The following is a 23,623-nucleotide window of genomic DNA, read 5'->3' on the forward strand; positions in this document are numbered from 1 at the left end:
CACACTAATACACATGTACTCGCATGCACAAAGTTATTGAATACACTTCCACCACCACCAGTCCATTGGTAAACAATGCTTTCTCAGGGTGTTTCTAATGGCAACATACTAGATCAATGCTTTCCCAGGGTGTTTCTAATGGCAACATACTGATCAATGCTTTCCCAGGGTGTTTCTAATGGCAACATACTGATCAATGCTTTCCCAGGGTGTTTCTAATGGCAACATACTAGATCAATGCTTTCCCAGGGTGTTTCTAATGGCAACATACTGATCAATGCTTTCCCAGGGTGTTTCTAATGGCAACATACTAGATCAATGCTTTCCCAGGGTGTTTCTAATGGCAACATACTGATCAATGCTTTCCCAGGGTGTTTCTAATGGCAACATACTGATCAATGCTTTCCCAGGGTGTTTCTAATGGCAACATACTGATCAATGCTTTCCCAGGGTGTTTCTAATGGCAACATACTGATCAATGCTTTCCCAGGGTGTTTCTAATGGCAACATACTGATCAATGCTTTCCCAGGGTGTTTCTAATGGCAACATACTGATCAATGCTTTCCCAGGGTGTTTCTAATGGCAACATACTGATCAATGCTTTCCCAGGGTGTTTCTAATGGCAACATACTGATCAATGCTTTCCCAGGGTGTTTCTAATGGCAACATACTGATCAATGCTTGTTTCCAACAGGCTTTCCCAGGGTGTTTCTAATGGCAACATACTGATCAATGCTTTCCCAGGGTGTTTCTAATGGCAACATACTGATCAATGCTTTCACAGGGTGTTTCTAATGGCAACATACTGATCAATGCTTTCCCAGGGTGTTTCTAATGGCAACATACTGATCAATGCTTTCCCAGGGTGTTTCTAATGGCAACATACTGATCAATGCTTTCCCAGGGTGTTTCTAATGGCAACATACTGATCAATGCTTTCAATGCTTTCCCAGGGTGTTTCTAATGGCAACATACTGATCAATGCTTTCCCAGGGTGTTTCTAATGGCAACATACTGATCAATGCTTTCCCAGGGTGTTTCTAATGGCAACATACTGATCAATGCTTTCCCATGGTGTTTCTAATGGCAACATACTGATCAATGCTTTCCCAGGGTGTTTCTAATGGCAACATACTGATCAATGCTTTCCCAGGGTGTTTCTAATGGCAACATACTGATCAATGCTTTCCCAGGGTGTTTCTAATGGCAACATACTGATCAATGCTTTTCCAGGGTGTTTCTAATGGCAACACACTGATCAATGCTTTCTCAGGGTGTTTCTAATGGCAACATACTGATCAATGCTTTCCCAGGGTGTTTCTAATGACAACATACTGATCAATGCTTCCCCAGGGTGTTTCTAATGGCAACATACTGATCAATGCTTTCCCAGGGTGTTTCTAATGGCAACATTCTGATCAATGCTTTCCCAGGGTGTTTCTAATGGCAACATACTGATCAATGCTTTCCCAGGGTGTTTCTAATGGCAACATACTGATCAATGCTTTCCCAGGGTGTTTCTAATGGCAACATACTGATCAATGCTTTCCCAGGGTGTTTCTAATGGCAACATACTGATTAATGCTTTCCCAGGGTGTTTCTAATGGCAACATACTGATCAATGCTTTCACAGGGTGTTTCTAATGGCAACATACTGATCAATGCAACTTGGCTGTAGCCATGATCCAAGCGATACCCTTGGAGAACACACATCTCAAATAGCATTTCAATGGCTTTAGACTCCATCTGTGAGTGGTGGCATTTCATATAGGAAGGCATTCCAGAAGTCTCTAAACTAGTCAAGCGTTGACACATACAGTATCTTCAATCCAAACTCACTAGTTAGATGAATAATCAGCAGTTATTTTAGTTTAAAATCAGTCTGAAAAGTAAAACCAAAATCTTCTCTGGACAGAAGTGTCTCTCTCTCTCAGCAGGCAGTGATTGTTGATTTAAAGCAAGCAGAGGAGGAAGTGGCAGGCCACCATCAACAGTAGTGGAATGCTTAGCAACCAGTGTTCCTTTTTGGTTACCGGTAATGATGTCAGTCAGGTTAACAAGTGAGCCAAGTACACCATCTCTGCGTCTCAAATGGCACCCTAGTCCATCTTTGGCCCACTGCTTTCAAAAAGTAGTAACAGCAACATGGGTTTAAAGGCCATTTCAGTTATATGAGAGACCACTGGTGATAACAGTAATAACTCATGGGTTCTTCTCATAAATACAACCTGAGTGGACTGTCCCTGTCCTGTCCCTGTCTGTCCCTGTCTCTATCCAGTCTGTCCTGTCCCTGTCCTGTCTCTATCCAGTCTGTCCCTGTCCTGTCTCTATCCAGTCTGTCCTGTCCCTGTCTGTCCCTGTCTCTATCCAGTCTGTCCTGTCCCTGTCCTGTCTCTATCCAGTCTGTCCCTGTCCTGTCTCTATCCAGTCTGTCCTGTCCCTGTCTGTCCCTGTCTCTATCCAGTCTGTCCTGTCCCTGTCCTGTCCATGTCCTGTCTCTATCCAGTCTGTCCTGTCCCTGTCCTGTCTCTATCCAGTCTGTCCTCTCCCTGTCCTGTCTGCCCTGTCTCTATCCAGTCTGTCCTGTCCCTGTCCTGTCTGTCCTGTCCCTGTCTCTATCCAGTCTGTCCTGTCCCTGTCCTGTCTGTCCCTGTCCTGTCCCTGTCTGTCCTGTCTCTATCCAGTCTGTCCTGTCCCTGTCCTGTCTGCCCTCCCTGTCCCTGTCTATCCAGTCTGTCCTGTCCCTGTCCTGTCTGTCCTGTCCCTGTCTCTATCCAGTCTGTCCTGTCCCTGTCCTGTCTGTCCCTGTCCTGTCTCTATCTAGTCTGTCCCGTCTGTCCTGTCCTGTCTGTCCGGTCCCTGTCCTGTCTGCCCTGTCTCTATCCAGTCTGTCCTGTCCCTGTCCTGTCTGTCCTGTCTCTATCCAGTCTGTCCTGTCCCTGTCCTGTCTGTCTATCCAGTCTGTCCTGTCCCTGTCCTGTCTGCCCTGTCCTGTCTGTCCCTGTCTCTATCCAGTCTGTCCTGTCCCTGTCCTGTCCCTGTCCCTATCCAGTCTATCCAGTCCCTGTCCTGTCCCTGTCCTGTCTCTATCTAGTCTGTCCCGTCTGTCCTGTCCTGTCTGTCCGGTCCCTGTCCTGTCTGCCCTGTCTCTATCCAGTCTGTCCTGTCTGTCCTGTCTCTATCCAGTCTGTCCTGTCCCTGTCTTGTCTGCCCTGTCCTGTCTCTATCCAGTCTGTCCCTGTCCTGTCTGCCCTGTCCTGTCTGTCCTGTCTCTATCCAGTCTGTCCTGTCCCTGTCCTGTCTGCCCTGTCCTGTCTGTCCTGTCTCTATCCAGTCTGTCCCTGTCCTGTCTGTCCTGTCTCTATCCAGTCTGTCCCTGTCCTGTCTGCCCCGTCCTGTCTCTATCCAGTCTGTCCTTCCTGCTCATGCCTAGAAAAGCATCAACGTAGACGAGAGCCGATGCATTTCAAAGGCAGACAGACAGCAGCTCTCTGCTGTAGCAGTGAACAAAGACCATGGCCTGTGTTCACCTGTTAAATCATAATGAATAAGATCAGCAATACAGATCTCTCAGGCTGTTGGAGAGATTCTGCCACACAGCAGAGCACTGCCCTGTAGATACTATACTACACTGTCTGATAGGAACACTAAGAGACAAATGAAATCCCATTTTCCCTTAGGCTTCCATTGACATCGATGCGTGACTATGATACGGGTGGATTCTGTGGACGAACAGAGAAAATATACAGTAGTCTACAGGCTAAACACAAGCCGTGAAAGAGTCAGGTTAGCAGACAAAAGTTTGTTAGTAACACTGGATGGCTTTTCTTTTTCACCATGGAATATTGTAAGTAAAAGTTTTAGAAGCTCCTTGAAGTCGGGCTATAAGGCTCTGGTAGCGAGGGAGCTCAGCCATGTACAGCGCTCAACACATCCTGAAAAAAAATGTGCTGGCAATAACAATAATGCCATACTCCACAATGCAACGACAATTATTCACTCAGTGTAATGTTCAACAGGGATTGGTGTATGTCTGTCCATGTCCGTCTGTCTGTGTCAAATCAAACTTTAGAATACAACAAGTGTAGAACCTTACTGTGAAATGCTTACTTACAAGCCCTTAACCAACAATGCAGTTCAAGAAAGAGTTAAGAAAATGTCTGTCTGTCTGTCTGTCTGTCTGTCTGTCTGTCTGTCTGTCTGTCTGTCTGTCTGTCTGTCTGTCTGTCTGTCTGTCTGTCTGTCTGTCTGTCTGTCTGCGTTGTCTGCGTTGTCTGGCTGTCTGTGTGTGTGTGTGTGTCTGTCTGTGTGTTGGAGTTAGATTAAGTTACAGAGAGGAGCAGAGAATAAATGTCTGTCTCTGTCCTTCAACAGGGGTACTTCAGTAGGGGTCTCTCTCTCTCTCTCTCTCTCCACCGGACCAGCCAGTCACTGGGTGGTTCATTTCATTAGAAGGCTCTCTCTCTCTCTCTCCACCGGACCAGCCAGTCACCAGCTGGTTCAGTTCATTAGAGGGCTCTCTCTCTCCACCGGACCGGCCAGTCAGATAAACACCAACCAACACAAGGTGAGAAACATGACCAACAGTCCAGACATGAGGGAGAAGGAGACGTGGGACGGTTGGAGCTGGAGCACGGCTGGGTACAGCTGGCAGGCTGAGGGCCCCCCTGCCCTGTCCTCCTCCTCAGGCATGTCGATAGAGACCCTCAGAGTGTGCCCTTGGCCCCGAGCCTCCTCCTCCTCCTCAGAATCATCAGAAGTATAACCTTCTTCTTCCTGTAGATAGTGGTGTCTGAGCGGTGGTCCCCCGGGAGCCGAGGAGGCCTGCTGTTGCTGTCTCTGTAATCTTACCTGGTATTCAAACAGAGGACGCTTCCCTCGCTGTGTTCAGCAACGGGAGACCAAGAGAGACAGAGAACAATGAACAGACGTGGGGGAATGGCCAACCGACAGGCAGGAATTAGGGGAGGATGGGAAGAGGGCAGGGAGTGGGTTAGGAGGGGAAGGGACAGGGCAGGGAGTGGGTTAGGAGGGGAAGGGACAGGGAGGAGGGAGTGGTTAGGAGGGGAAGGGACAGGGCAGGGAGTGGGTTAGGAGGGGAAGGGACAGGGCAGGGAGTGGGTTAGGAGGGGAGGGGACAGGGGAGGGAGTGGGTTAGGAGGGGAAGGGACAGGGCAGGGAGTGGGTTAGGAGGGGAAGGGACAGGGCAGGGAGTGGGTTAGGAGGGGAAGGGACAGGGGAGGGAGTGGGGTAGGAAGGGAAGGGACAGGGGAGGGAGTGGGGTAGGAAGGGAAGGGACAGGGGAGGGAGTGGGGTAGGAGGGAAGGGACAGGGGAGGGAGTGAGTTGGGAGGGGAAGCGACAGGGGAGGGAGTGGGTTAGGAGGGGAGGGGACAGGGGAGGGAGTGGGTTAGGAGGGGAAGGGACAGGGGAGGGAGTGGGTTAGGAGGGGAGGGGACAGGGCAGGGAGTGGGTTAGGAGGGGAGGGGACAGGGGAGGGAGTGGGTTAGGAGGGGAGGGGACAGGGGAGGGAGTGGGTTAGGAGGGGAAGGGACAGGGGAGGGAGTGGGTTAGGAGGGGAGGGGACAGGGGAGGGAGTGGGTTAGGAGGGGAAGCGACAGGGGAGGGAGGGAGGTTGGGGAGTAGGTAAATGGTGGAATGTAAGGGCAGAGTTTTTTAAAATCAAGTTCTCTCTGGGAGTACTCTCTGAACTCTGACATTAGTGAGTGGTGGGTTCCATCACTGAGCTTCAGCCTGACTCAGACTCTGGGTTTCTGGGCAGTGAGAGTTAGGGTCCAGGGTGGCCGGACCAGGCTGGACCAACCTCCAGGGAAGCGGTGACAGCAGCAGCAGCATATTTGGGACTGGGGAGTTTTTATGGGGTTCTGCTCCTCCATGGCTGTGGTTAGAGTGGATGGCTGGGGTTAGGTTGGATGGCTGGGGTTAGAGTGGATGGCTGGGGTTAGGTTGGATGGCTGGGGTTAGAGTGGATGGCTGGGGTTAGAGTGGATGGCTGGGGTTAGAGTGGATGGCTGGGGTTAGGTTGGATGGCTGGGGTTAGAGTGGATGGCTGGGGTTAGGTTGGATGGCTGGGGTTAGAGTGGATGGCTGGGGTTAGAGTGGATGGCTGGGGTTAGAGTGGATGGCTGGGGTTAGGTTGGATGGCTGGGGTTAGAGTGGATGGCTGGGGTTAGAGTGGATGGCTGGGGTTAGAGTGGATGGCTGGGGTTAGGTTGGATGGCTGGGGTTAGAGTGGATGGCTGGGGTTAGGTTGGATGGCTGGGGTTAGAGTGGATGGCTGGGGTTAGAGTGGATGGCTGGGGTTAGAGGGATGGCTGGGGTTAGAGTGGATGGCTGGGGTTAGAGTGGATGGCTGGGGTTAGGTTGGATGGCTGGGGTTAGGTTGGATGGCTGGGGTTAGAGTGGATGGCTGGGGTTAGAGTGGATGGCTGGGGTTAGAGTGGATGGCTGGGGTTAGGTTGGATGGCTGGGGTTAGGTTGGATGGCTGGGGTTAGAGTGGATGGCTGGGGTTAGAGTGGATGGCTGGGGTTAGAGTGGATGGTGGCTGGGGTTAGAGTGGATGGCTGGGGTTAGAGTGGATGGCTGGGGTTAGGTTGGGTGGCTGGGGTTAGAGTGGATGGCTGGGGTTAGGTTGGATGGCTGGGGTTAGAGTGGATGGCTGGGGTTAGAGTGGATGGCTGGGGTTAGAGTGGATGGCTGGGGTTAGAGTGGATGGCTGGGGTTAGGTTGGATGGCTGGGGTTAGGTTGGATGGCTGGGGTTAGAGTGGATGGCTGGGGTTAGGTTGGATAAAGGCCTTCTCTGGCAGGTAAAATGCTAGCTAGTGCAAACCGTTTGTTTGGCAGTGCAACGTCTTGGATCATAACACCGTTAGGCGGAGAACCACCATAGAAACTGGCTTGGTGCAGGTTGGCTAGACCACAGTGTTCCCTCCTCCTCACTGCCATCCCACAGCCAGTCAGTCAGTCAATGAGCCTGTCTTAAAGAGATGAGCTTATCAAATACATTGAAGTCTATTGGGAGGCTCATATTTGGGATTTGTTGGTAATGTGTTCATGAAGATAGAAAAAGACATCTGAAATGTTTTACATACAATATCAAGTCAGGTAAGACTGCTTGGTAAATCACCAGACTGGTGTATTATACTGCAATTGTATATGTATTTTTTGGGGGGTGATATTTTAGAAACATGATCATCTCCATTCATATAAATTGTGCCATAGGCCTATCATTTAAAAATGCCTATCCTCAATAGAGATTGAAAGTTAAGATGATTATTATTATTTTAGATGTGTTTTTAAATGTTCTGAGGGAAGTGCTTAGTATTCTTCAGGTACATAGACAGGACATGAGAAGAGTCTGGAGCAGGCAGGATACCCAGGTAGCTGGAGGCAGCTTCAAGTCTGGGAGTAAAATTGTTTTTTCAGCCCCATGGCAGTAGAGGGGCGAGGGGAGGGGAGCGGTGATGCTCGGTTACCCAAGGCCTGAACACCTCTCTGGGTCTCCGGATCCTCCTCAGGAGAAGGGGGTGGAGGTAGAGGTGGAGGTGGTGGAAGATATGGAGGAGGAGGAGGAGGAGGAAGAGGGAGTGGATATGAATGTGGGGCAGGGCACGACTTTGAAAGGAGAGGAGGAGGAGGAAGACGAGGAGGAGGAGAGGATTGATAGACGACACAAGGGGGGAGAGAGAGAACATAAAACATGAAACAACCAGTGAGGGAGAGATACAGGTCAGGGTGGAGGAGAGACAATGAAATGAAGAGGGGGAGGAGGAGGAGGAGGAAGACGAGGAGGAGGAGGAAGACGAGGAGGAGGAGGAGGAGGTCAGTTCTTTGTTGTTGTTTGCGTGTTTCGTTTTTTTGTTCTTCAGTCTCTCATCACTACGTCAGACATCATCATCATCATCATCATCATCATCACCATCATCACTGAGTCATGCAGCTTCACTACTATCGGGTCAAACCCAGCCATGCGATTTGATTGGCAGATCAAAGCAGGAAGACAAAAGCTGGCAGCAGCCAATCATGGAGCGGAGGCAGTGGGAGGATTTGGGAAAGGTTAGGGGGTGTGGTTTGGAAGGGGCATCTATAAAAGTAGGTTGTGACGGGGCCAGGGGTGGGAGAGCGCAGTCCTGCTAGTGTTCTCTTACTGCAGCCCAGCTCAGCCCAGCCCAGCTCAGCCCAGCCCAGCCCAGCCCAGCCCAGCCCAGCTCAGCCCAGCCCAGCCCAGCTCAGCCCAGCCCAGCCCAGCCCAGCCCAGCCCAGCCCAGCCAGTAAGGACTGAATTAGAGTACCTTTACCTCTGATACGCCACCAACTACTCTGTATGCAGGTGATAGGGAGGCCGTCCTCACCTACACACACACACACGCACACGCACGCACGCACACACACGCACACGCACACGCACACACACAAACACACAATCTTCACACATACGAATATACACAGAGAGACTCCAAGAGCATGTACACTAGACACAGAGAATCTGTTGAACACTTGATGAAGCTCTCTGAAGCATTCCGTCTGCCGACTATGAACCTGCGAACAGTATATCCTTAGGGAATTTAAAATAATCTATTCCTCTCTACCAAGTATGAGGAAATACATTTTAAGAAGATACTTCTCTTTCAAATGAACACAGCACCCTGTGATGCAGCTTTTCCAGGTATTCTGCCAGTCTAGAAACTGGACATTGACTAACATGATTGAATCCTCTAGATTAGTGACTAGACATAGATTTGTGTCAAAAACAACAACTGAACGACATGAGAAAAGACAACAGTACCCCCTACTGGGACTAAAGACGAATGTGAAATCCAAAATTACAACTAGAAAAACAACAGAGCAAGAAAACTTGCTTCAAAGAAAGTCAAAACACATCTTCAATTGAAGATGAAAGCACATAAACAAAACATTCATCTCGGTAAACTGGAGCTAATAAATGTAATAAGGGAGTCAAAAGTACCATCTTTCACTTCAAACATCACATTGTTGTCAGGAATCCTGGTGGTGCTATGAGTGGGATTAAAGAGGATAAAGGCCTGTCTGAGTCTCTGAGTAACATGTCCTGTTATGGCTGTCTCTGTCCTGGTGATGCTGTGAGTGGGATTAAAGAGGATAAAGGCCTGTCTCTGTCCTGGTGATGCTATGAGTGGGATTAAAGAGGAGGCCTGTCTGAGTCTCTGAGTAACATGTCCTGTTATGGCTCTCTATCCTGGTGATGCTATGAGTGGGATTAAAGAGGATAAAGGCCTGTCTGTGTCTCTGAGTAACATGTCCTGTTATGGCTGTCTCTGTCCTGGTGATGCTATGAGTGGGATTAAAGAGGATAAAGGCCTGTCTGAGTCTCTGAGTAACATGTCCTGTTATGGCTGTCTCTGTCCTGGTGATGCTATGAGTGGGATTAAAGAGGAGGCCTGTCTATGTCTCTGAGTAACATGTCCTGTTATGGCTGTCTCTGTCCTGGTGATGCTATGAGTGGGATTAAAGAGGATAAAGGCCTGTCTGTGTCTCTGAGTAACATGTCCTGTTATGGCTGTCTCTGTCCTGGTGATGCTATGAGTGGGATTAAAGAGGATAAAGGCCTGTCTGTGTCTCTGAGTAACATGTCCTGTTATGGCTGTCTCTGTCCTGGTGATGCTATGAGTGGGATTAAAGAGGAGGCCTGTCTGTGTCTCTGAGTAACATGTCCTGTTATGGCTGTCTCTGTCCTGGTGATGCTGTGAGTGGGATTAAAGAGGATAAAGGCCTGTCTGTGTCTCTGAGTAACATGTCCTGTTATGGCTGTCTCCGACTATGTACCAAGACTGGTTGTTCTGTTGACTCCATAGAAATAGAATCTCTAGAAGGGGTTTAGCGCCCGTAACCCTGGCAATTTTACAATTTTACTGGTGTTGACTCACCCCGTCAGTGCCTGACTGCAGCTGTCCGTTGATGCTGGCCGTGCGGAAGGGTGAGTGGGTGGACAGGCGTTTGTCCCACTCGCTCTGCCGCGGCTCCGGAACAGACTCCATGAAGCTTCTCTTCAGCTCACTGATACTGGTATGGTGACGCATGATCTCTGTATGGGTCTTATCCAGGTCCTGTGAAGAGGGAAAGGGGTGGAGAGAGAGGAGAGGGGGCCTGTCTGTGTCTCTGGAGGGGTAGAGGGATGTCCTGGGAGGGGAGGTGGAGAGAGGGAGGGTACCAAGATGGGGAGACAGGTGGACTCCAGGGGTAGAAAGAGAGAGAGAGAAGGGGGTGTAGAGAGAAAGAGGGCAGATTTTACAGAGGTGGAGGAGAGGGTGAAGGTGGAGAGAGAGGGGATGGGGTAGAAAGAGAGAGAGGTGGAGAGGGGAATGGGGGATAGAAAGATGGAGGAGAAGAGGACCAGAGGCAAATATAAAGTGAGATATAGAAAGAATATGGAGAGCTCAAAGAAGCAGAGCAGAGGGGAAGGGCATGATAGATAAAGTAGGGTCTTATCCAGGTCAGAGGGAAAGGGGTGGAGATAAAGTAGAGACGGGGCAGAGGGAAGGGCATGATAGATAAAGTAGAGAGGGGGGCAGAGGGGAAGGGCATGATAGATAAGTAGAGACAGAGGGGGGGCATGATAGGTAAAGTAGAGGCAGAGGGAAGGGCATGATAGATAAGAGAGACAGGGGAGAGGGGAAGGGCATGATAGATAAAGAAAGAGACGGGGGCAGAGGGAAGGAGCATGATAGATAAAGTAGAGACGGGGCAGAGGGGAAGGGTGATAGATAAGTAGAGACGGGGGGGCAGAGGGGAAGGGGATAGATAAAGGGTAGATAAGAGAGAGGGGGCAGGAGAGGGAAGGGCATAGAGGGAGGGGCAATGGGAAGGGCATGATAGATAAGAGAGACAGAGGCAGAGGGGAAGGGCATGATAGATAAAGTAGAGATATAGAAAGGGCATGATAGATAAGTAGAGAAAGAAGCAGAGCAGAGGGGAAGGGCATGATAGATAAAGTAGAGACAGAGGGCAGAGGGGAAGGGCATGATAGATAAAGTAGAGACAGGGGCAAAGGGGAAGGGCATGATAGATAAAGTAGAGACAGGGCAAGGGAAGGGCATGATAGATAAAGTAGAGACAGAGGGCAGAGGGGAAGGGCATGATAGATAAAGTAGAGACAGAGGGGAAGGGCATGATAGATAAAGTAGAGACAGGGGGAGGGAAGGGCATGATAGGGAGACAAAGGCAAAGGGGAAGGGCATGATAGATAAAGTAGAGACAGAGGGGAAGGGCATGATAGATAAAGTAGAGACAGAGGGAAGGGCATGATAGATAAAGTAGAGACAGAGGGAAGGGCATGATAGATAAAGTAGAGACAGAGGGGAAGGGCATGATAGATAAGTAGAGACAGAGGGCAGAGGGGAAGGGCATGATAGATAAAGTAGAGACGGGGGCAGAGGGGAAGGGCATGATAGATAAAGTAGAGACGGGGCAGAGGGGAAGGGCATGATAGATAAAGTAGAGACGGGGGCAGAGGGAAGGGCATGATAGATAAAGTAGAGACGGGGGGCAGAGGGGAAGGGCATGATAGATAAGTAGAGACAGAGGGGAAGGGCATGATAGATAAAGTAGAGGCAGAGGGGAAGGGCATGATAGATAAGTAGAGACAGGGGGCAGAGGGGAAGGGCATGATAGATAAAGTAGAGACGGGGGCAGAGGGGAAGGGCATGATAGATAAAGTAGAGACGGGGCAGAGGGGAAGGGCATGATAGATAAGTAGAGACGGGGAGCAGAGGGAAGGGCATGATAGATAAAGTAGAGACGGGGGGGCAGAGGGGAAGGGCATGATAGATAAGTAGAGACAGGGGGCAGAGGGGAAGGGCATGATAGATAAGTAGAGACAGAGGCAAAGGGGAAGGGCATGATAGATAAAGTAGAGACGGGGGGCAGAGGGGAAGGGCATGATAGATAAAGTAGAGACAGGGGGCAGAGGGGAAGGGCATGATAGATAAAGTAGAGACGGGGGGCAGAGGGGAAGGGCATGATAGATAAGTAGAGACAGAGGCAAAGGGGAAGGGCATGATAGATAAAGTAGAGACAGAGGGCAGAGGGGAAGGGCATGATAGATAAAGTAGAGACAGAGGCAGAGGGGAAGGGCATGATAGATAAGTAGAGACAAAGGCAAAGGGGAAGGGCATGATAGATAAAGTAGAGACAGAGGGGAAGGGCATGATAGATAAAGTAGAGACAGGGGGGAAGGGCATGATAGATAAAGTAGAGACAGAGGGGAAGGGCATGATAGATAAAGTAGAGACAGAGGGGAAGGGCATGATAGATAAAGTAGAGACAGAGGGGAAGGGCATGATAGATAAGTAGAGACAGAGGCAGAGGGGAAGGGCATGATAGATAAAGTAGAGACAGAGGGGAAGGGCATGATAGATAAAGTAGAGGCAGAGGGGAAGGGCATGATAGATAAGTAGAGACAGAGGCAGAGGGGAAGGGCATGATAGATAAAGTAGAGACAGAGGGGAAGGGCATGATAGATAAAGTAGAGACAGGGGGGAAGGGCATGATAGATAAAGTAGAGACAGAGGGGAAGGGCATGATAGATAAAGTAGAGACAGAGGGGAAGGGCATGATAGATAAGTAGAGGCAGAGGGGAAGGGCATGATAGATAAAGTAGAGACAGAGGGGAAGGGCATGATAGATAAAGTAGAGGCAGAGGGGAAGGGCATGATAGATAAAGTAGAGACAGAGGGGAAGGGCATGATAGATAAAGTAGAGACAGAGGGGAAGGGCATGATAGATAAGTAGAGACAGAGGCAGAGGGGAAGGGCATGATAGATAAAGTAGAGGCAGAGGGGAAGGGCATGATAGATAAAGTAGAGGCAGAGGGGAAGGGCATGATAGATAAAGTAGAGACGGGGGATAGTTTAAGGAGAAGGCAGAAAGAGACAGCAAGGAAGGGCAAAAGGGCAAAGCCCCAGATTGGAAGGGAGAAAGGATGTCATTATTTGGGGGAAATGACAAATGTACAAGTTCAGCAGAATGCAACGTGATTGATGATTTGCTTATCATATCAAACTAAATGCATTTGGAATTTGGAACAGGCCTGCCCATCTCAAAGAGGACAAACAACATGACAACAACAGGCTATAACAGGTCTTAGTCTACCCAGACCACATGATGTCCTAGAACAAACAACAGGTCTTAGTCCATCCAGACCACATGATGTCCTAGAGACAAACAACAGGTCTTAGTCCATCCAGACCACATGATGTCCTAGAGACAAACAACAGGTCTTAGTCCATCCAGACCACATGATGTCCTAGAGACAAACAACAGGTCTTAGTCCATCCAGACCACATGATGTCCTAGAGACAAACAACAGGTCTTAGTCCATCCAGACCACATGATGTCCTAAAGACAAACAACATGACAACAACATGACAACAACAGGCTATAACAGGTCATAGTCCATCCAGACCACATGATGACCTATAGACAAACAACATGAGAACAACATGACAACAACATGACAACAACAGGCTATAACAGGTCTTAGTCCATCCAGACCACATGATGTCCTAGAGACAAACAACAGGTCTTAGTCCATCCAGACCACATGATGTCCTAGAGACAAACAACAGGTCTTAGTCCATCCAGACCACACGATGTCCTAGAGACAAACAACAGGTCATAGTCCATCCAGACCACATGATGTCCTAGAGACAAACAACATGACAACAACAGGCTATAACAGGTCATAGTCCATCCAGACCACATGATGTCCTAGAGACAAACAACAGGTCTTAGTCCATCCAGACCACATGATGTCCTAAAGACAAACAACATGACAACAACATGACAACAACAGGCTATAACAGGTCATAGTCCATCCAGACCACATGATGACCTATAGACAAACAACATGACAACAACATGACAACAACATGACAACAACAGGCTATAACAGGTCTTAGTCCATCCAGACCACATGATGTCCTAGAGACAAACAACAGGTCTTAGTCCATCCAGACCACATGATGTCCTAGAGACAAACAATAGGTCTTAGAACATCCAGACCACATGATGTCCTAGAGACAAACAACAGGTCTTAGTCCATCCAGACCACATGATGTCCTAGAGACAAACAACATGTCTTAGTCTACCCAGACCACATGATGTCCTAAAGACAAACAACAGGTCTTAGTCCATCCAGACCACATGATGTCCTAGAGACAAACAACAGGTCTTAGTCTACCCAGACCACATGATGTCCTAAAGACAAACAACATGACAACAACATGACAACAACAGGCTATAACAGGTCTTAGTCTACCCAGACCACATGATGTCCTAAAGACAAACAACATGACAACAACATGACAACAACAGGCTATAACAGGTCTTAGTCCATCCAGACCACACGATGTCCTAGAGACAAACAACAGGTCATAGTCCATCCAGACCACATGATGTCCTAGAGACAAACAACATGACAACAACAGGCTATAACAGGTCATAGTCCATCCAGACCACATGATGTCCTAGAGACAAACAACAGGTCTTAGTCCATCCAGACCACATGATGTCCTAAAGACAAACAACATGACAACAACATGACAACAACAGGTCTCATAGTCCATCCAGACCACATGATGACCTATGATGTCCTGACAACAACATGACAACAACAGGCTATAACAGGTCTTAGTCCATCCAGACCACATGATGTCCTAGAGACAAACAACAGGTCATAGTCCATCCAGACCACATGATGTCCTAGAGACAAACAACAGGTCTTAGTCCATCCAGACCACATGATGTCCTAGAGACAAACAATAGGTCTTAGTCCATCCAGACCACATGATGTCCTAGAGACAAACAACAGGTCTTAGTCCATCCAGACCACATGATGTCCTAGAGACAAACAACATGTCTTAGTCCATCCAGACCACATGATGTCCTAGAGACAAACAACATGTCTTAGTCCATCCAGACCACATGATGTCCTAGAGACAAACAACAGGTCTTAGTCCATCCAGACCACATGATGTCCTATAGACAAACAACATGACAACAACAGGCTATAACAGGTCTTAGTCTACCCAGACCACATGATGTCCTAAAGACAAACAACAGGTCTTAGTCCATCCAGACCACATGATGTCCTAGAGACAAACAACATGACAACAACAGGCTATAACAGGTCTTAGTCCATCCAGACCACATGATGTCCTAAAGACAAACAACATGACAACAACATGACAACAACAGGCTATAACAGGTCTTAGTCCATCCAGACCACATGATGTCCTAAAGACAAACAACATGACAACAACATGACAACAACAGGCTATAACAGGTCTTAGTCCATCCAGACCACATGATGTCCTAAAGACAAACAACATGACAACAACATGACAACAACAGGCTATAACAGGTCTTAGTCCATCCAGACCACATGATGTCCTAAAGACAAACAACATGACAACAACAGGCTATAACAGGTCTTAGTCCATCCAGACCACATGATGTCCTAAAGACAAACAACATGACAACAACATGACAACAACAGGTATAACAGGTCTTAGTCCATCCAGACCACATGATGTCCTAAAGACAAACAACATGACAACAACATGACAACAACAGGCTATAACAGGTCTTATCTACAGACCACATGATGTCCTAAAGACAAACAACATGACAACAACATGACAACAACAGGCTATAACAGGTCTTAGTCCATCCAGACCACATGATGTCCTAAAGACAAACAACATGACAACAACATGACAACAACAGGCTATAACAGGTCTTAGTCCATCCAGACCACATGATGTCCTAAAGACAAACAACATGACAACAACATGACAACAACAGGCTATAACAGGTCTTAGTCCACCCAGACCACATGATGTCCTAAAGACAAACAACATGACAACAACAGGCTATAACAGGTCTTAGTCCATCCAGACCACATGATGTCCTAAAGACAAACAACATGACAACAACATGACAACAACAGGCTATAACAGGTCTTAGTCCACCCAGACCACATGATGTCCTAAAGACAAACAACATGACAACAACAGGCTATAACAGGTCTTAGTCCATCCAGACCACATGATGTCCTAAAGACAAACAACATGACAACAACATGACAACAACAGGCTATAACAGGTCTTAGTCCATCCAGACCACATGATGTCCTAAAGACAAACAACATGACAACAACATGACAACAACAGGCTATAACAGGTCTTAGTCCACCCAGACCACATGATGTCCTGTAGACAAACAACATGACAACAACATGACAACAACAGGCTATAACAGGTCTTAGTCCATCCAGACCACATGATGTCCTAAAGACAAACAACATGACAACAACATGACAACAACAGGCTATAACAGGTCTTAGTCCACCCAGACCACATGATGTCCTAAAGACAAACAACATGACAACAACATGACAACAACAGGCTATAACAGGTCTTAGTCCACCCAGACCACATGATGTCCTAAAGACAAACAACATGACAACAACATGACAACAACAGGCTATAACAGGTCTTAGTCCACCCAGACCACATGATGTCCTAAAGACAAACAACATGACAACAACATGACAACAACAGGCTATAACAGGTCTTAGTCCACCCAGACCACATGATGTCCTAAAGACAAACAACATGACAACAACAGGCTATAACAGGTCTTAGTCCACCCAGACCACATGATGTCCTAAAGACAAACAACATGACAACAACATGACAACAACAGGCTATAACAGGTCTTAGTCCACCCAGACCACATGATGTCCTAGAGACAAACAACATGACAACAACATGACAACAACAGGCTATAACAGGTCTTAGTCCACCCAGACCACATGATGTCCTAGAGACAAACAACATGACAACAACATGACAACAACAGGCTATAACAGGTCTTAGTCCACCCAGACCACATGATGTCCTAAAGACAAACAACATGACAACAACATGACAACAACAGGCTATAACAGGTCTTAGTCCATCCAGACCACATGATGTCCTAAAGACAAACAACATGACAACAACATGACAACAACAGGCTATAACAGGTCTTAGTCCACCCAGACCACATGATGTCCTAAAGACAAACAACATGACAACAACAGGCTATAACAGGTCTTAGTCCATCCAGACCACATGATGTCCTAAAGACAAACAACATGACAACAACAGGCTATAACAGGTCTTAGTCCACCCAGACCACATGATGTCCTAGAGACAAACAACATGACAACAACATGACAACAACAGGCTATAACAGGTCTTAGTCCACCCAGACCACATGATGTCCTAGAGACAAACAACATGACAACAACATGACAACAACAGGCTATAACAGGTCTTAGTCCACATGTCCTGTAGACAAACAACATGACAACAACAGGCTATAACAGGTCTTAGTCCACCCAGACCACATGATGTCCTAAAGACAAACAACATGACAACAACATGACAACAACAGGCTATAACAGGTCTTAGTCCACCCAGACCACATGATGTCCTAAAGACAAACAACATGACAACAACATGACAACAACAGGCTATAACAGGTCTTAGTCCACCCAGACCACATGATGTCCTAAAGACAAACAACATGACAACAACATGACAACAACAGGCTATAACAGGTCTTAGTCCACCCAGACCACATGATGTCCTGTAGACAAACAACATGACAACAACAGGCTATAACAGGTCTTAGTCCACCCAGACCACATGATGTCCTAAAGACAAACAACATGACAACAACATGACAACAACAGGCTATAACAGGTCTTAGTCCACCCAGACCACATGATGTCCTGTAGACAAACAACATGACAACAACAGGCTATAACAGGTCTTAGTCCACCCAGACCACATGATGTCCTAAAGACAAACAACATGACAACAACAGGCTATAACAGGTCTTAGTCCACCCAGACCACATGATGTCCTAAAGACAAACAACATGACAACAACATGACAACAACAGGCTATAACAGGTCTTAGTCCACCCAGACCACATGATGTCCTAAAGACAAACAACATGACAACAACATGACAACAACAGGCTATAACAGGTCTTAGTCCACCCAGACCACATGATGTCCTAAAGACAAACAACAACATGACAACAACAGGCTATAACAGGTCTTAGTCCAGACCAGACCACATGATGTCCTAGTCCAGACAAACAAACAACATGACAACAACAGGCTATAACAGGTCTTAGTCCAGACCACATGATGTCCAGACAAACACATGATGTCCTATGAGACAAACAACATGACAACAACAGGCTATAACAGGTCTTAGTCCACCCAGACCACATGATGTCCTAAAGACAAACAACATGACAACAACATGACAACAACAGGCTATAACAGGTCTTAGTCCACCCAGACCACATGATGTCCTAAAGACAAACAACATGACAACAACAGGCTATAACAGGTCTTAGTCCACCCAGACCACATGATGTCCTAGAGACAAACAACATGACAACAACAGGCTATAACAGGTCTTAGTCCACCCAGACCACATGATGTCCTAGAGACAAACAACATGACAACAACAGGCTATAACAGGTCTTAGTCCACCCAGACCACATGATGTCCTAGAGACAAACAACATGACAACAACAGGCTATAACAGGTCTTAGTCCATCCAGACCACATGATGTCCTGGAGACAAACAACATGACAACAACAGGCTACAAACAACCACATGATGTCCTAAAGACAAACAACATGACAACAACAGGCTATAACAGGTCTTAGTCCATCCAGACCACATGATGTCCTGTAGACAAACAACATGACAACAACAGGCTATAACAGGTCTTAGTCCATCCAGACCACATGATGTCCTAGAGACAAACAACATGACAACAACAGGCTATAACAGGTCTTAGTCCATCCAGACCACATGATGTCCTAAAGACAAACAACATGACAACAACAGGCAATAACAGGTCTTAGTCCAAGACCAGATGTCTTAGACAACAACAGGCTATAACAGGTCTTAGACCAGACCATGATGTCCTTAGTCCAAGACAACAATGTCCTGAGACAAACAACATGACAACAACAGGCTATAACAGGTCTTAGTCCATCCAGACCACATGATGTCCTGTAGACAAACAACATGACAACAACATGACAACAACAGGCTATAACAGGTCTTAGTCCACCCAGACCACATGATGTCCTGTAGACAAACAACATGACAACAACATGACAACAACAGGCTATAACAGGTCTTAGTCCACCCAGACCACATGATGTCCTGTAGACAAACAACATGACAACAACATGACAACAACAGGCTATAACAGGTCTTAGTCCACCCAGACCACATGATGTCCTAAAGACAAACAACATGACAACAACAGGCTATAACAGGTCTTAGTCCACCCAGACCACATGATGTCCTAAAGACAAACAACATGACAACAACATGACAACAACAGGCTATAACAGGTCTTAGTCCACCCAGACCACATGATGTCCTGTAGACAAACAACATGACAACAACATGACAACAACAGGCTATAACAGGTCTTAGTCCATCCAGACCACATGATGTCCTAGAGACAAACAATGATGTCCTATCTTAGACAACAACATGTCCTAAAGACAAACAACATGACAACAACATGACAACAACAGGCTATAACAGGTCTTAGTCCATCCAGACCACATGATGTCCTAAAGACAAACAACATGACAACAACAGGCTATAACAGGTCTTAGTCCATCCAGACCACATGATGTCCTGTAGACAAACAACATGACAACAACATGACAACAACAGGCTATAACAGGTCTTAGTCCACCCAGACCACATGATGTCCTGTAGACAAACAGACTGTTCTGTGTTCTCTCCACTCTGTTCCCTCCAGATGATCCATCTCTGTCCAGTATCCGTGCCTTTCCATATTCATGGTGCAGGAGGAGTCATTGTGATTTTGAAGCAATCGTCCATTACCAATCTACCACATGCTGGGGATCGTGATCGCAGAGATAATATACAACCCACTAGACTAGAGTCTCCTGGCTAATGACTATTCAGAAACCACGTCTGTTCTGAACAGAAACGTCGTCCCAAATGGCACCCTGTTCACCCTGTTATGTAGAACACTACTTTAGACCAGGGTACATAGGGATCCCCGTAAGGCTCGGGTCAAAAGAAGTGCACTATATAGGGAATAGCATGCCATTTGGGACGCAGCAGACATTAGAGGGGAGCTCTGAGAGTTAAACTATGGGGAGAACATTGAAGTGTGTTGCTTCCCAACAGAGCATCTGTGTGGATCTCTGCTACCTAATGAAATGGTCACATGGTACCTGAAGCCTTTGATCTGTCTAACTAAACCCCTGCTCTTCATAACTGACAGCTGTTGGTCTTGGCAGCTAGCGCTACAGAGATCCTACTGTTACCTGGTTTTCCACAATCCCAAAACAGAGTGGGATTATAGTCTGGGCTGCAATGGAATACAATCCCTTTGTCAGGGAATATAATACCATAAATGTATAGTACATCTATAGTACATCTATAGTACATCACAATACATCTATAGCACCTCTATAGTACATCTACAGTACATCTATAGTATATCACAGTACATCTATAGTACATCACAGTACATCTATAGTATATCTATAGTACATCACAGTACATCTATAGCACCTCTATAGTACATCTACAGTACATCTATAGTATATCACAGTACATCTATAGTACATCACAGTACATCTATAGTATATCTATAGTACATCACAGTACATCTATAGCACCTCTGTAGTACATCACAGTACATCTATAGTATATCACAGTACATCTATAGTACATCACAGTACATCTATAGTATATCACAGTACATCTATAGTACATCTATAGTACATCACAGTACATCTATAGTATATCACAGTACATCTATAGTACATCACAGTACATCTATAGTACATCTACAGTACATCTATAGCACCTCTATAGTACATCTATAGCACCTCTATAGTACATCTATAGCACCTCTATAGTACATCTATAGTACATCACAGAACATCTATAGTACATCTACAGTACATCTATAGTACATCTATAGCACCTCTATAGTACATCTATAGTACATCTACAGTACATCTACAGTACATCACAGAACATCTATAGTACATATATAGTACATCTACAGTACATCACATCTATAGTACATCACAGTACATCTACAGTATGTGTATAGTACAGTATAGAGCCGGCTGTGCCAAATGGAGAGAGAGCTGGATTTACCATTTAACCGTACCTGACCATGTGACCATTTCACTGGTGGTAGTATGGTATGCTAGGTGACCATGTGACCATTTCACTGGTGGTAGTAGGTATGCTAGGTGACCATGTGACCATTTCCCTGGTGGTAGTATGGTATGCTAGGTGACCATGTGACCATTTCACTGGTGGTAGTAGGTATGCTAGGTGACCATGTGACCATTTCACTGGTGGTAGTATGGTATGCTAGCTGACCATGTGACCATTTCACTGGCGGTAGTAGGTATGCTAGGTGACCATGTGACCATTTCACTGGTGGTAGTAGGTATGCTAGGTGACCATGTGACCATTTCACTGGTGGTAGTATGGTATGCTAGCTGACCATGTGACCATTTCACTGGCGGTAGTAGGTATGCTAGGTGACCATGTGACCATTTCACTGGTGGTAGTATGGTATGCTAGGTGACCATGTGACCATTTCACTGGCGGTAGTAGGTATGCTAGGTGACCATGTGACCATTTCACTGGTGGTAGTAGGTATGCTAGGTGACCATGTGACCATTTCACTGGTGGTAGTAGGTATGCTAGGTGACCATTTCACTGGTGGTAGTATGGTATGCTAGCTGACCATGTGACCATTTCACTGGTGGTAGTAGGTATGCTAGGTGACCATGTGACCATTTCACTGGTGGTAGTAGGTATGCTAGGTGACCATGTGACCATTTCACTGGTGGTAGTATGGTATGCTAGCTGACCATTTCACTGGTGGTAGTATGGTATGCTAGGTGACCATGTGACCATTTCACTGGTGGAAGTAGGTATGCTAGGTGACCATGTGACCATTTCACTGGTGGTAGTAGGTATGCTAGGTGACCATGTGACCATTTCACTGGTGGTAGTATGGTATGCTAGCTGACCATTTCACTGGTGGTAGTATGGTATGCTAGGTGACCATGTGACCATTTCACTGGTGGTAGAATGGTATGCTAGGTGACCATGTGACAATTTCACTGGTGGTAGTATGGTATGCTAGGTGACCATGTGACCATTTCACTGGTGGTAGTATGGTATGCTAGCTGACCATGTGACCATTTCACTGGTGGTAGTATGGTATGCTAGCTGACCATGTGACCATTTCACTGGTGGTAGTATGGTATGCTAGGTGACCATGTGACCATTTCACTGGTGGTAGAATGGTATGCTAGCTGACCATGTGATCATGGTAGTATGGTATGCTAATGTAAGGAAGGGATGAGTGTGAGTAAGAGTCCTCTTATGCACACAACCTGGGAGTTCACACAATCACAGAAGATGCACACACACACACACACCAACACACACACACACACACAGGCTCTCCCAGCAATATGCCTGAGGATACTTAGTCCTGAGCCAGCCGACAATTATTATTACGATGAATCAAAGCTACAGAATTAGAACCAGCACGTCAAAGACACGGATTTGTCCCAAATGGCACCCTATTCTATATATAGTGCACTACTTTTGACCAGAGCCCCATGGGTCGAAAGTTGTGTGCTGTGTAAGGAATAGGGTGCCCATTGGGACGCTCCCTGAGAGAGGTACAGTACACTCTTAGAAAAAAGGGTTCCAAAAGGGTTCTTCAGCAGTCCCCATAGGAGAACCCTGTACTTCACTGTACTTGTGGTGCATGTGACATTGAACATTTTTTGGTTCAAGGAAGAAACCTCCACAGAGGGTTCTACATGGAACCGAAAAGGGTTCTACCTGGAACCAAAAGGGTTCTGCATGGAACCAAAAGGGTTCTACCTGGAACCAAAAGGGTTCTGGAACCAAAAGGGTTCTGCATGGAACCAAAACGAGTTATTCAAAAGGCTTTTCCTATGGGGACAGCCGAAAGAATCCGTTTTACATTCTAGGTAACACCTTTCTTTTCTAAGAGTACAGTGAAGCTTATGTTAGTTCCAGGTGTCACAATGAGAAAGACAACAGAGGTTGGCATCATTAACCTGTTAATCACATCACTGAGATGAAAATATATGACTGGGAAAGTTTAATCAAAGCTCTGTTCATGTTCCTGGAAATTGGCCTCTGTCACCAACGCAGGCTGGAGAAGTGGTACAAGAATGGCCTTAATTCAACCAACATGGAAACACTTTCCTCCTTTAAAAAGATACTTTTGGTCGTTACAACAATCCTACAGCTGACGACCATTGTCGACGACAATATCATTTGGAAAAAACATCCAAAAGTCATTATCGACTAAAAAAGTGCCACAACAAAACATACGTTTGACAAGCAGGCTGAAATCAAAGGGCATGCTGGGTATACGGTGTCCACTAACATTATTTTTTAGAT

General features: G+C 46.6%; 1 protein-coding gene across 1 annotated transcript in view; it reads right to left on the minus strand.

Annotated features, from left to right (window-relative positions):
- The window catches only part of LOC115128830 (protein 4.1-like), a 134,629-nt gene that overhangs the window by 61,271 nt on the left and 49,735 nt on the right, over nucleotides 1-23,623 (minus strand). The window contains exon 15 of the mRNA XM_065018034.1: nucleotides 9,926-10,105. Within this exon, the coding sequence (XP_064874106.1) occupies nucleotides 9,926-10,105 (180 nt within the window). The remainder of the gene's footprint in view (nucleotides 1-9,925; nucleotides 10,106-23,623) is intronic.

The sequence above is a fragment of the Oncorhynchus nerka genome, linkage group LG4, assembly GCF_034236695.1.
Source record: "Oncorhynchus nerka isolate Pitt River linkage group LG4, Oner_Uvic_2.0, whole genome shotgun sequence".
NCBI lineage: Eukaryota > Metazoa > Chordata > Actinopteri > Salmoniformes > Salmonidae > Oncorhynchus > Oncorhynchus nerka.